This window comes from Ictalurus punctatus, chromosome 11 (assembly GCF_001660625.3).
Source record: "Ictalurus punctatus breed USDA103 chromosome 11, Coco_2.0, whole genome shotgun sequence".
Lineage (NCBI taxonomy): Eukaryota > Metazoa > Chordata > Actinopteri > Siluriformes > Ictaluridae > Ictalurus > Ictalurus punctatus.
This window is the reverse complement of record NC_030426.2, coordinates 19836199-19851198: the sequence shown is the minus strand read 5'-3', so window position 1 is coordinate 19851198 and position 15000 is coordinate 19836199. Positions and strand designations below refer to the sequence as shown.

At 39.0% G+C, this 15000-nt stretch overlaps 2 protein-coding genes across 22 annotated transcripts in view; one reads left to right on the top strand and one right to left on the bottom strand.

The window, feature by feature from the left end:
• The window catches only part of angptl3 (angiopoietin-like 3), a 3056-nt gene extending 1036 nt beyond the window's left edge, over positions 1-2020 (top strand). The window contains exons 3-7 of the mRNA XM_017479734.3: positions 1-91; positions 170-283; positions 494-589; positions 848-1120; positions 1231-2020. The exon at positions 1-91 is cut by the window's left edge and continues 27 nt beyond it. Of these exons, the coding sequence (XP_017335223.1) occupies positions 1-91; positions 170-283; positions 494-589; positions 848-1120; positions 1231-1406 (750 nt within the window). The 3' untranslated portion in view covers positions 1407-2020. The remainder of the gene's footprint in view (positions 92-169; positions 284-493; positions 590-847; positions 1121-1230) is intronic.
• dock7 (dedicator of cytokinesis 7) overlaps positions 1-15000 on the bottom strand; it is a 70141-nt gene that overhangs the window by 42243 nt on the left and 12898 nt on the right. For all 21 annotated transcript variants that reach the window (XM_047158437.2, XM_047158442.2, XM_053683829.1 and 18 more), the window contains exons 5-14: positions 12059-12188; positions 11706-11918; positions 10235-10320; positions 10071-10137; positions 9552-9701; positions 9014-9094; positions 8741-8903; positions 6067-6209; positions 5659-5752; positions 3751-3913 (exon numbers count right to left, since the gene is read on the bottom strand). In XM_047158437.2, the coding sequence (XP_047014393.1) occupies positions 3751-3913; positions 5659-5752; positions 6067-6209; positions 8741-8903; positions 9014-9094; positions 9552-9701; positions 10071-10137; positions 10235-10320; positions 11706-11918; positions 12059-12188 (1290 nt within the window). The remainder of the gene's footprint in view (positions 1-3750; positions 3914-5658; positions 5753-6066; positions 6210-8740; positions 8904-9013; positions 9095-9551; positions 9702-10070; positions 10138-10234; positions 10321-11705; positions 11919-12058; positions 12189-15000) is intronic.

Here is a 15000-nt window from a genome sequence, read left to right as displayed (position 1 = left end):
GCCGAGAAAACTGCAGAGTCAAACCAAGAAGCTCCAAACCTTCTCAAATATCTGAGAAGTAACTCAACCAACGCGAGCACGGACACAAACGGTGAGTCAAAAAACAAAAAAATGGTTTCTACTCGATGAAAGTTCACGCTTTTGAGCTGTTCGGTGCGGTTTGTTGCAGATCTTCCAACAGACTGCAGCGAAGTGTTTAATAGAGGCCAGCGGAAGAGTGGAGTTTACCCCATCAAACCCAACCAATCCGAGCCATTCGACGTGTACTGCGAGATCAGCTCGGGTAAGAGAGAAAACACATTTCAACCACCAAAAGTAGGAGTAGTTTTCTTTACAGCCGCTGGCTTGCACATGGTTCTAAACAGCAAATCTAAACAGCTTCAATTTAGGCTTTCATTTCTTGAACTAAAAAATAAACCAGCAACACAAAAACTAATCAAATTTTCTTTCAAAAATCTTTTTACATCTTTCCTGAAATTATTGGCTTTTGCAGAACGAGCAGCCACGGTTATTCAACAGCGAGTGGATGGTACAGTGGACTTTGATCAGACCTGGGACATATATGAGCTTGGATTTGGAAATCTGGAAAGTAAGTAACCAAGCCAATCCAACACCTGTGCAATATAAAGAAATTTCGATTAGATAATAGTTCAAACCTGACTTGGTATACAGGAAGAAATCTCATAGATCGGGATGTGTTCATGCTACAATGAACTTCCATCAAAACGGTCAGACCAGACCTAGAATCTGGACTAGCAAAGAACACGTTTTCAGGTTTTCTTAAAACGGTCTTGGTCTTAAGTAATCAAGACTGCAACCGATAAACATTGCTGTTAATGTATTGCAGATGAATTTTGGCTTGGATTGGCAAAGATCTACTCCATTGCCAGGCAGGGGGACTACATTCTCAGCATTGAAATGGAGGACTGGAAGGATGAGAGAAGATTCATCGAGTACATGTTCATTCTGGACGGTCCTGCATCTTATTACACTATCCATCTGACTCATCTGTCTGGTAACCTGCCTGATGCCATGAGCAACCACACTGGCATGATGTTCTCGACCAAAGATAAGGACAACGACAATCTCGATGGGTCCAGCTGCTCTCGCAGCTACTCAGGTAGCGACACTAAAATTTATGGATTTGAAATTATGTCAGTTACGGGCAGTTATTTTTTTTTTAAACTACACAATGTTGAACATTACAGTAACTCGATTTTTCATTTTCAGGTGGTTGGTGGTTTAACGCATGTGGTGGCACCAATCTAAATGGGCACTACACCTGGATGCGGTCAAGGAATCGTACTCTGCGCAGGAAAGGGATCTACTGGAGACCTGGAAAAGGGAGCTCTTACACCCTCAAATTCACAAAGATCTCCATCAGGCCTTTGGCACAGTTCCAGTGAACCTGACTGATCACGCAACTCTCAACCAATCAAAATGTTCTCACAGGCGGCAGTGACTCTGGCCAACACAAGCTTCCCCTTCTCCCACACTCAGTCCAAAGGTGCCGACTTGTCGTCGAAGCATGTTGCAACCGAAACAGTTCATCAACCTGACCATGAGCGTCAAACGTACAGACGCTGCACGTGCAGTCTTGCTACAGACTTTTACTTTTTGAATTATTTAGAAAATTGCTGTAGAGAATGAAAAACAGAGCTGAGCACACTTCTAGCGACATATTTTATTCTTATTAAACCCCATTTTGGAAACTCTATATCTTTGCAACTATATACACTAAGCATCTACAGAAATCAAACTAGTCTCACAAGGCATCCATGTTAAGTAGTTCTCACTTTCTTGTTTTTATACTGCATTTTAACTTAATACCATATTTAAGCCGTGCTAATGTTTTGTGCTAGTCAAGAAACATGATGCTCTTTTATGTTACTGAGTCATATTGACTCCTGGTTACACGATGTACACAAGTGTACAGTAAATGTTTGTTTACAGATTTGCCCTGAGAAACAGAAAGGTGCACGATTTTTATAACAAAATAAAATCAATCCACCCAATAGCACAGATTTTGTCTTGAAATACTCACTTCACTCAAATAACTTCGTAACAACTTACTTCACATTTTCTTGAAGGAGTGTCCAGTGTCAGTGCTTTGTAACAGCTAGAGGTAACGCTGTCTTTAGGACAGATGGTTTTGTGCTTTGCAATTGCAAGTAACATGACAAGCTGGGGTTTGTTTCGCAACAATGTAACAATGTGATTATAAACGGATATAAAGTGCAATGTTTTGCTCTTTAGTGAATACAAAATTCTTACCATTGCTGGATTGTTTGGTGTAAAGGAATAAAACACTTCGGGATATGCCTTCATACAATAAACAATAAACCACCCCAAGTGTTCTATTCCTTACTTACAGAAAGCTAGCTATGGTTAACCATCAACAGATTTAATAAATGACCATTTAATCAATACCTACAGAAAATATGTACACTTGTACCACAGCGCTGTCGAATTCTCGATTCTGATTGGCGGATAGACGTTCTGAGGTGTGCAATTATTTTTCACTAAACGCACAGCTGAAGTAGTTCCAGTCAGGTCTTGACCGCATTACAGTTCCATATCACTTCACCAAGTGAAGTGAACTGAAATAGCGGAAAAGTTTGATTTTCAGAAAAATGTGATTTTCCAGAAATAAGTAAGGAATAATTGATGATGGGCCATTTAATTATTAGAAAAACAATGCGCACCCGAGGTAGTAATGTAGCCATGAGGCGAAGCAGAGGCAAAGCCCTTGATACGTAGTTATTGGAGAGAGAGAGAGAGAGCAAAAAATGTGAGAGCGCACGTGAGAAAACGTGTGATTGCAGTAATGAGACATAAAAGTCGGTAAACAAGTATCAACGTTTATCCAATTATTCGTTGTATTTTCTGCAGTAATAAAAACTAAAATCCCTGTGAACAACTAGGCCTATTGATATTAATTTACTATTTACATATCAGCATTAAAGAGGAAACAAATATGAAAAACCACGCCTATGAACTCTCCCTCTCCAATAACTGAATATCAGTGGCTCAATCCTCCGTTACTAGCTCTAAAATTACATTTTGGATGCGCAAGTAAGAGCGTTTTAAGGACAAAACCCTGACAAATGTCTTGAAATGAAACATCTGAACAATGTCTTGAGGTGTGGTAACTGTGGTATAAGTGGAATAATTGAGTCCAGTCTGTTGAATTATTAGAAAATAATGCACATTACCAACGTAGGCATGCATCAATTATTCCTTACATAAATAAAATATATTAGATTTATACAAACTCTGACTTTTTTGTGTACATAGCAATTCACTATAAATATATTAAGATATTTTAGCATGTCCAAACAAGCAGAATGTCAGCTTTGCTAACTACTGTCAGACACACGCATGCTTTGTAGATGACTGTGTCAACATAACCCCTTACCTTCTAAACAGGCCTTGACTAAAATAGCAGTTTGGACCTGTCAGCTTGAAAGCTGTAGCAAGGTCATGTTACTTAACAGCATTTGGAAAGGCGAACTGAAACATGTTTCTCAGTGCTTACAATTCTGTGCTAATGACCAGAAAGTCAAATCCCAGGATGCCACACTGTTGGACCACTGAGCAAGCCATGTAGTGGCTGATGCTGCACTCAAAGTCCAAAATAAATAAAACCTTGGAGTTCAAACGATTAATGATATCTAAATGGTTTTAAACAGATTGCAACAGATCTGTAATAGGTCTGTAACCGGGTGAAACAGAGCTCAGCTGTGGTACCTGTACGTGGTGTTGGGCACATAGATGTCTTTGGCTGGGAACTCCAAGATCTCCCTGGTGGGCCGTACTCGGGTGTCTGGATAAGGCTTGACCTGAAGTAGCTCTGGAGTCAAACAGTAGTGGGGGTTCTCAGGTGCAGGAGAGATGTCGATCTTCAGCTGAGCTATAAACATTAAAGTATAATAATCAATAAGTGATCCAAAAAGTCTAGTAGTCGAAAGACAAAGACTTCAGATGACTTGTGGAATATTAAAAACATCTTGCTATTTAACAAAACGCTTCGTCGGGTCAACTGAGGGAATTCAAATGCTGGTAAATTTCCCAGCATTCACTTGATGAGACTGACGAATTTTAATTATACCACAAATTCAGCCACTTTGACTTTTACTTCAAACAAATATTTGAGATCAACCTAATCACTAAGTAGTTAAAAAATATATAATTTATTTGTACATTGTTTTTTTATACCTCAACCACCCAACTAACCAACCACCAACCCATCCAACCAACTAACCACCCAACCACACAACTAACCCACCAACCAACCAACAGGATTTTAGCTACGTCACGCGTGATGTCGGACTTGTTACTTTGTTACTACAGAAACGGTAACATTACAGCAAGCACATTAACATAAACCTTGTGCCCGAAATACTATCAAATCAGAGCTGCTGTTATAGAACATTATTCAACATCTTTTACAGGTGGTGAATAATAAACAGGCCGCACCTGGCCATGGAACTGCTCATCAGTCAATTATTCGATTACTTTTGAGCCTGTGAAAATGGATGTACTCTACGGTTGTAATTCCTAAGTGGTTAATGCGATATTTTTGTTAAACCCCTTGAATTAAAGCTGAACATCTACAATTTAATCATATCTTGACTGCTTCATTTCAAATCCATTGTGGTGGGAGACAAAATTATTTTAAAATTCTTTTAAAAAGCGTCACTGTCCAAATACTTATGGGCCTGACTGTATATGGTAAGTGCACAAAAAAAATTAATAGTGCAGTCTAAGGAAATGTATATAATGTAAGCACAGCCAATTTTTTTTTAAAATTTTTTTTTAAAAAAACAAAACAAAAAAAAACAAAACAAAAAAACACTTTGTTGATCTTTATGCTATACTGAGAGATCACTGATTTCTGCCTGTGCAGATCTATGGAAAGGGTGGTAGTGAAGGAACAGACTAAACTCCTTCAGTGTCTATGGGACATTTTCCAACACTGCTTACTGCAACTTTAATTACATTTGCTTAATTTATTTTAATCAAGGTATAATTAAAACCTTATAAGTGAAGGCATACGATAATAAATAATAATAACAGCTTGTGGGCTCTTACTCATCTATGATTACTTATCTTACTTATCTATGATTCATATCAGCTATCTGTCCTTGTAATACTATTATGCAGTTGAATATTTGCTGTAAGTGTGTTTTTTCAACCTGATAAGAGGCAAATGAAAACATTCAGCATTAAATTGGGTATTTTCCTAAATGAATCTAGCAAATAAAGCAACTAAATAAAAGCTTCAGTTTTTAAAGTGCACAGCAGAACTCTGAAAACACGTTCCGTGCTTTAATGATTCATCATAAACCTAGATGCTTCACTTATTAGGAAGACTCTATTACATTCATCCATAAATTCTGCAAAAATGGATTTCACCCATTACCAAAAACACCCGACTCTGTAAATAAAGCCCAAGGCATAAAAAAAAAAAAAAAAAAATAATTTCCCTCGCTTTATGTTAATGAAATCTCTGTCTGGCATTCCAGAAACACATTTTTGACTCCTTTTTTTTTTTTAAATGAATAAGTAAATAAATAAATAAAGGAAATCTGTCATGGATATCAGTACTTTTGCCTGGAGTTTTAGTTCCTGAGTCCAATTAGTTTTCAAGCCCACCTGTAATAGGCCTCAGTCTGCGCAACACTGAAGAGGGCCGCCTCATGTCAGCCAAGAACTTATACAGATCCTCATCGCTTAGCCGATCTCCTTCCTATAACAAACAAAATCATGCAAGTAGTATAAGTGTTAACGATCCTATAAATGTCATCCTAATAATAATAAAAAAAAAAAACTCTAACAATGCAAATAAAAGTTCATTTAAAAGTTTAGTCTACGCATTATCCAACAAGCAGACCTAAGGCTTGCCAAGAAAAATCATACATAAATATTAACGCAAGCTCTGCAAATATTAGCACTTCATCTACTTATGTACAGCAAATCTTAACCTTTATATTTTACTGTGATGGCAGTCAGTTACATCGAGTTCCTAATGCAGACTGCCATTTCACAACAGTGAAGACTGACCTGTTTGAAGAAGTTGGTGACGGTGAGTGTAGCAGGCCTGAAGCTGGTCAGATTGCAGTACTCATCCCCACTGGTGGTCCTCTCTAAAGAGCGCCGACCCACAATGCTGGAGTTCCTCCGCTCAGACCAGGAACCCTTCCTCTCTGTATCAACACGGAGCGAAATCGATATCAACAAAACTGCAATTCAAAGGAGCGTGACTCGCCACAAGGCAACCACGCCATTAAAATAAAATTCTAGTTTATAAACAGGTCAAAGATGAAGCGTGTCCTTCCCGAAGACAAAACATTTTACAGTTAAATAAGTCATTAACATGCTTCAAGTTTATTCTGTTCTTCCTTGTCAGTTGTCCTAAATATACTGACTGGCTGGGGAAGGGGGGGGGGGGGGGGGGGGGGGGGGGGGGGTTCTCTTAAAACCCTCAGTAGTACCTGGGATCCCTTTCTCGAATTTTATTAAAGGTTTGCTCTGCTTTCCTGATCCTGACTGACGATATTTAACACTAAATGTCACTTAGTAGATGATAATCTGTACATCTGTGTTTATTCTTTATTTATTTACTTTTTTTCCCCCCACTCTTTCCCCTCTTCTCTCAGCTGTATGAGGGTGGTACAGGTTTGGTTTTTGGAAGGTTTATGCAGGGCTCTACGGTAACAATTTCTTTTAGGAGCACTTGTGCTGCTAATTACAAAAATTTAGGAGCACAGTCAACGATTTCGGAGCACGGTTGAAGTTTAGTTAGTTTTTTTTTTTTTTTTTTTTTTTAAAGAGATGGTAACATTAATGTGCCACAGTATAACAAGTAGGCATGAGAAAACTTGAGCTGGACAATTATGACAGTATTTAGGAGCATGGTGTGAGCCATGACAAATCGATTTACCTTCTGATAAATTAACTGTAATATCTTCAGTTAAAACAACCGTTAACCTGTTCCACCTTGTAAACAAATACAATAAGATTCAATGTTCAGTGTTTGAAGTCTGCTTCTCTTAAATATATTTAAAGCTACACTATTAGACATTTTCCACTGTCATGGTTCTGGGCTGGAGTCAGTTCTCGAACCACTCTGTGTATATTGTGTATATATCTGAATAAGCTCATATAGGATGTGATTGGGAGAGTTCATTTACCCATCAGATCCAAAGCGCTTTAGTTTAACGGTCTTCATTACTGACGCTCCGATCAGGAGTTTTATGACCGATACCGATCCAGATACCGATCTTTTTTTTTTTAGTTTAAACTTTAATCAGGAGGTCTATCATAAACAGTTAAATGTAAGCTCTCTGCTCATGGTTAATTGAATTAAAATAATAGCACTGAGAAATACTGTTGGTTATTTGATAAATAAACAAACATAAAATATTTATTTTTAAATATCTTAAACAATAAAGAGTCCTAATTAAAAGTAGACTAACACAAGCATGATCCATATTAGGAAAAAGGATAATAGCCTACTAAGCTTAACGTCAAATTGATATTAAGGGCAACCCATAGTAATTAAACAATTTATTTTCTCATTTTATTTATATTTTATGAAGTTATTATAATATCTATTTTTATATTAAATGATTTATTTATAACTAAGCACATTTTCTCTTTTTACATTTTATTAGATTTTTGTTTATCAGTTGTTCCTTTTAGATCGGTTCCCCAGTACAGTGTTGCCATGTCTGCTGATAATTTTGAGTTATTTTGGGGGATTAAATCAAAACATGGAAACTGCAGTTGACTTTTCTAGTGATATCTGGCAACCCTGAGTTGAAATGAAGCGAATGCGCTGTGCGTGAGCCGAGACAAGTTGGTGAAAAAAGTGAAGGAGAGAGACAATACTGTATGTTTACAGAAATGATCGCACTGTAGAGCCCTGTGATAGCAAGGACATTTCTTTGTATATTGATCATTTCCATGCAAGAAATATGGTTGCTTTATATGCAATATGACATCGTTTTCCTGAGAAAATGCCAATTAAAAAACATTGTAACTCATTATAATATTACAATTCTTCCAATATTTACAAAGACGTTACAAAAAAGTACAAATGTAACCATTGCAACTGATGTTGCAAACTGAGCCCATCCCCTCAGCCGACACTATGTTTAAGCGGTTCAGTTCTGGCTGGGGGCGGAGCTAACAATGTACATGGAACTTAATTTTTGTCAATCACAGGTTTGATAAAGCATTTTTTATGATTATTGTAGGTCTGGGAACTATTTGAAATATTACAAACTGCACCTCCAAAGCCAATACAACACTTACTAACACAACAACACAATTTTGGATTGATATCTGGTATTAAAGCTTGGACATGCATTTCTTTTCAATGCTAGTATTCAATTCGTGTAGTGATGTAACCATTTAACAGTCCCTCCAGGATTTTGCGGTCGCAGAAATGAACGCAAACCAAGCAAGCTCTGCGATATTCATCAGAGCTTGTGATTTTTAAAAATTACCGCAGATTTTCCACAGATTTGGGTCAAGACGCGTCATGTGACATCATCACAACATGCATTCAGACAAAGCCCTATTCGAGTCATTCCCGTCAAACATGAGTACAACTAAAAGGTCTAATTTTTCTGCAAGCTGGCAAATTTTGAAAAAAAAAACTCTGCAAAATCCTATAAAGACTAAAAGCAAAAATATTTTGTGCAGTTTTTTTGCAGTTGAGCAGGCTGACCTGGCAGGCCCATTTCCAGCTCGGTGTCTCTCTCCAGACTGCCAGCACTGTTGACTATGTTCATCAGATGGATGGCGGTCCAAGCGAAGGGCATCCTGTAACGACCGAGCCTCTGGCAGAACTGCTCCGACTGAGCACGCAGCTTCTCCAGCTTCTCCTTATTCTACAAATAAACATTAACAAATCATACTGTAACAGATGAAGGAACCATCCCCGTTCACAGGAAGCCAAAGGGGGATTGATTACATTAGGTTTATCCATAAAAAGTCTTACTTTGGCAGCATCTGACTCCTTGAAGACCATGTAAGGCTCTGCACATTCTCCTATATCCCCCTGCTGTAGAACCTTTTCAAGCTACACAAACAGAACAGTTTTTGTTCAATAAGCAAGACAACATTAACCTGCTGTGTATTTCACCTTTCGTGTTCTGTCCACTATTCGCAGCGGATGAACTGTTAACCGGGAGAATTACATTCGGTTATATCAGAATACGATGGCAAAAAATAAATAAACAAAGATTTTTTTTTAAAAATCAAGGAAACTAAACCAACTTGAAAAATGGTCATGTTGGTAAAAGAATATTTTAATGGATCATTTTAACTACAACAAAACAAAGATTAATTTATATTATACTACAATGCTGTTCAATACTTGATTCTTGGCTAGAATTTTTTTTGGGTTCATTGTTTCTTTGAGTCTGTGAATAAATCCAAATCCTTCGTGCACAGGAGAACATGTAAAAATGTTAAAATTCTGTATCTGTTTACAGCTTCAGGATAGGAAGAGATGAGAACAGACGAGAAGAGCTAACCTTTATGACCAGGAAGACATCTTGGGAGGGGTAGGTGATGGAGAAGATGGCGGAGCGGGCCAGGGTGGAGATAGCAGCTGTCTGGATGTGAGGACGCAGCATGGCTTTGGTCTGCTCCGAATTCAGGTCAAAGAAAAAGTTCTCTGATATCTGAAGGGAAACAAAAAGAACAATAAAGTTAAGAGTTTGAAATGAAGAACCCTGTAAGGCCTTGTTTAACAAGGATTCTTTAAAATGGTGACTGCTGCCCTCTAGTGTCAGATTATGGAGCAGCATAATGGCCAAACCTACAGCCATAATAATGTAAGAAATAAAATAGTGTATAAAGTAGCATACAGTACAGTAGCATAATTTTTGTTTTCGGTGCTGTACTCGCATTAATTATTATGACGATGAATATGAGATTAAAATGCTGACTATTTGGTATTACTTAAATTTACACACACACACACACATATATATACAGACGTACATACATATATATATATAAAAAATAAAAGCACAGACATAAAAGCTTACCTTTTTCTTTTCCTTGACATCATACAAGGCCAAACTTGCAAATATTGGCTCAATCTCGATCTCAAACCTGAAAAGGGACAGCAGGGAGTCAGTGTAAAACAGGAAGTAATACTGCATAGTAGGAGACTTTTTTTTTTTTTTTTTTTACATTGTCCTGCACTTACTTCAGGGATAAGCACTTAACAAGCAGTCTCTGCCCAAAGTGCTCTTTTGGAACATCAGGAACACAGTGCCGCTCAATTGGCTCCTCCTTAAAAAATTAAGTAAAAAACGAGAAAGCAATGGGAATGAAATACAAATAAGCAGCTAAAACTTGCAAAATACACAGTAGCTATAACACATATACTCACAATCCCTTATAAAATATACTATACGTTTTTATAATCCTTAAACCAGCCATGTGTTGTCAGAAAACAGGAGACAATTCATTTTTTTTACGTTCGAACGTACATATTTGAACGCACGTGTCTCAGAAAGCTTCAATTTCAGCGACAGAGCAACAGAGTAAAGTTGTAAAGCTTGTAAATTTCACACGACTGGCTATACAAAAGCTACAATTTCATACAACACCTAAAGCTTAGAAGGAAGTAGCAGAGACCGTTGGTGCCTCTGGTGACTGTACATAGCTTAGCTTAAATTGTTAGCTTGCTTTGCTAATCTGCCAACAAAGCAACGTGTGAACGTAACGTCAAGAAATGAAGAAAAATATACAATGAGAAAGAAAGAAAAAAAAAAAAACACTCTGAAACTGAAACCAATGAACTTAGTGGCAAACAATTTCACTAGAGATTTTGTTTGCGCTTTCAAACTTTTCGTTTACTCTCCGCAAGTTTACGTTCGCCATTCTAGCACAAACCTCTTGTGTGGGCGGGGCTTAACAGTGATTTACTCTCATTGGCTAGTAAGATTTGGATCGACAGCTCAGTGTCCAGCTGAGGAGGAGGAGGAGGGGGGGGATGCTGCTTGCTGCTCCTGAGAGCTCATCTCGAAAAAATGGTCGTATGAGACTCCCCAAACCTCGAATATTAATTGCAAACTAATATCCTGACTAAGTAAGTAAGTAATTTCCGATACAAAGCACAAACACTAACTATACAGAGAACCGCATCCTTAACGCTCTCCAAAATTCACGCCAATGAAGTCTCTACTTCCAGGTCAGGGAACTGTCGATCCAAATCTCACTAGCAAATCAGAGTAAGTGCTGTTAAGCCTCGCTACGCGAGAGATTTGTGCCAGAATGGAGAACGTAAACTACAACGTAAAACATGATCAGTGAAAACGAAGCTTAGAGAACAGTTAATAAAGAATGCTGTTTATTTGAAGGCTGTTCATGTTAAATTTTTGCCACCGGGTTCATTGTTTTCTTTTACAGAGTGTTTTGTCTTCTTTCTCATTGTATATTTTTTGCTCGTTTCTTGAAAAGTTACGTTCAATACTTTTGGCACAAATTTATTCCATATAGATGCTGCATACAGCTACTACTGCTTCTCAGTGGAACAAAAATGCTGGACAATACAAGCCCACAGGCTACACAACTACAAGTGAAAGGAGTGATGTGTCACTTGCTAGTATGACTGTATGTTTAGTTACAGAAGACAGCGGTTTGTGCTTAACAGACTGAAACCGCTAACACACCTCGTCGAGTGCCGGGTGCAGAGCGAAGAGCTCTCGGTGCCTGTTGGATTTGCGTTGCTCCTCGTTGTGCCGGTCGATCTCCTCATTCGGCACTCGGTCCAGCAGATGAGGGAGCAGAGCATCAGGCTGAGAGTTCTTCAGGTCAAATATACTGCAAGCCCAACTACCCCGAGGAGTGTCATCTATGGACATGGACCTGCGCTTCAGATCATCCTGTCAAATACACACAAATGATTAATTACCCAAGCTGGTTTCTTTTACCTTTTCATTTTCTTAATTCCCTGCTCACATTTTAATCCTAACCTCGTGGTGAATGGAAACTCCAGGTCAGTGTGTGTGCAGATGTTTTTTACCTGATCGTCCTGATAGCTGCTGGGGTCCGGCAGCTCATCTGACTCAAACACCTGCTTGGGTAAACCTCTCTGCCTCTCCTTCTGCTTGTCCAACGTGTTTGGGTTAAAGCCTGTACCCAGCTTATGGTACCTGTGTCACCAGTTAATACAAAGCGTTACACACAATACAGAAAAGCGGCATATTATTTTGCTTTGAACCGCAATGGCCTATTTCTGTAAACCAAAAAAAAAAAAAAAAAAACTAAATTCTCGTCTGTTTGGTGTTTTCTTCATTTCTGATCAAATGATCATCTCTCAAATAATGTTTCCTACCTCTGAGAGAAAAGTGCATTTAGACACTGAAGGCAAAATGTGTTAATATTACCTTATGTCTAAAAAGTAGTTTGCTTAAAAATCGTCACAAATTTATCACAATTAAATAATGTTAAATTATCCTAATGATGAACAAATAATAACTGACAGGGTATATATATATATATTTTTTTTTTTTTTTTTTTTAAATGCAAGAGAAATGGAGCTGTACAAGAAACATGGGCTATACAAGTGAGATTGCTGAGAACACTGTAGGTGAAATTACAGTGGATTTAGGACAGTCTAATTACTCATTAGGGGCCTGTAATTCTTCTTAAATAGCACAAATTTAAGGTACTGTACTTAAGGTAGCTTAAGGTGTAATGCACACCAACTTACCGTTTTAAGAGAAAAAAAAACGAAACGAGTTTTCTAAGAGTATCGGGGCAAGGACGCTCAAAAGATAGAGTGAGAAGAGGACCGGTAGATGCTCAAGAGTACCCAAAAAATATCCGTTTCTCAGAAGGGCTTCACACTTGAAATCGTTAACACCGGGTCATTCTAAACCCTGAGTAAACGGAATCCTGGGTTATCTTATTTCACGTTTCACACTGCTCATACTTGACCCAGGGTTAACTATTAATCCTGGGTATTCTTAAATTGTCCCTCAAACACTTTCTAACAATTCCCTTTGTTGTCCGGACGGAAATAAGAAAACGGGAGGCAGGCTTGCCTCCCACACCTCCGCACCTGCAGCGTGTGGAAGGCAAGATGGATTCATTAAAATATCAGGAAATCCTAGGAGAAAACGTCATGGCGTCTGTGAGGAAGCTTGGGCATCATTGGACCTTACAACAGGACAATGATCCCAAGCATACCTCAAATTCCACCAAGGCTTGGTTGCAGAAGAAATCCTGGAAGATTCTACAGGGCCATCACAGTCACCTGACTTGAACCCCACAGAAAATCTCTGGTGGGATTTGAAGAAGGCGGTTGCAGCACGCAAACCCAAGAACATTACTGAACTGGAGGCCATTGCTCATGAGGAATGGACTAAGATTACTCAGGAACACTGCCAGAAGCTCTGCATCTCGTTTGCAGCAGCTCATTACAGCAAAAGCGTGCTCTACTAAAGTACTAAAGATGCCGTCATGAAGGGGTTGAATAATTTCGAGACTGGAGAAATCATTATAAGTTGCATTTTCAGTTGAATTTGGGGAAACCACTTGAAGCATTCGCTGTGTTGAGCTACTTCAACTGGTTTTGTTTGATTTGTTCATTGCAACCAGCTGAAAGTCTGTACATTTTGACAACAAACCTGATTTGCAATGAGGGTTGAATCATTTTGATTTCAACGTTTACACAACACATGGGGTCTCTGTGACTGTACACAGCTCATGATGAGGCACACGCTGTTCAGTTTCTGATTGGGTGTCTGTTGCTAAGCATCCAGCCATAACATTCTAACACCGCATCGCTTCACACTGTACACGTTTGGCCCAGTAATGCGGGGTGAACACCACAAAAGCAGCTCTAACCTTGCTTCAAAGCAGGGTTTCATAAACCCGGGCAAAAAACCGTGCTAACCCCGTTTCTAAATTACAAGTGTGAAATGTTCCTCTACCCGGGGTTAAAAGCAGGGTTTATAACGACGATAACCCTGGGGTAAGAGCAGTGTGAAAAGCCCTATAGAGAGTAGATCTAAAACAACACTACTCTACCGTTGTACAATGAGCTTTATGCGTTTTTTCTTTTATTGGAGTATACAGAAAGGATGATAAACGCCCACATAAATAAAGCACTCACAATCAATATGATGGTATACGTGGTCTGCAACAATGAATAAGTAGGTGGTACGTGTCAAAGTAACATCCACATGAATGCCAGGACACAAGGTTTCCCAGCAGAACATTGCCCAGAGCATCACACTGCCTTCTTCCCATAGGGCATCCTGGTGCCATGATCTTCTTCTATTGCTCCATGGTCCAGTTCTGATGCTGACGTGACCACTGTAGGTGCTTTCGGCGGTGGAAAGGGGTCAGCATGGGCACTCTGACCGGACTGCGGCTACGCAGCCCCATACGCAGCAAGCTGCGACGCACTGGGTGTTCGGACACCTTTCTATCACAGCCAGCATTAACTTTTTCAGCAATTTGTGCTACAGTAGCTCTTCTGCGAGATCTGACCAGACATTCGATCCTTCGCTCCCCATGACCCTGTCGCCGGTTGTCATTCCTTGGACTACTTTTGGTAGGTACTAACCGCTGCATATCGGGAACATCCCACAAGACCTGCTGTTTTGGAGATGCTCTGACCCAGTCATCACAATTTGGCCCTTGTCAGAGTCACTCAGATCCTTACACTTGCTTCCAACGCATCAACCTCGAGAACTGAGTGTTCACTTGCTGCCTAATATATCCCGCCCCCTGACAGATGCCATTGTAATAAGATAATCAATGTTCTTCACTTCAGCTGTCAGTGGATTTAATGTTATGGCTAATCGGTGTATAATCGTTCACAAACAGATTAGTGTTTGACAAGTAATTTAAAGTAGCTTGGGTTGCATTATGCAACTTGGACATTGGTTATAAAAAAATAAAACGTTCTGAATACGTAAAGCATTATTCTAGATTACATCCCAGTTCGTGGGA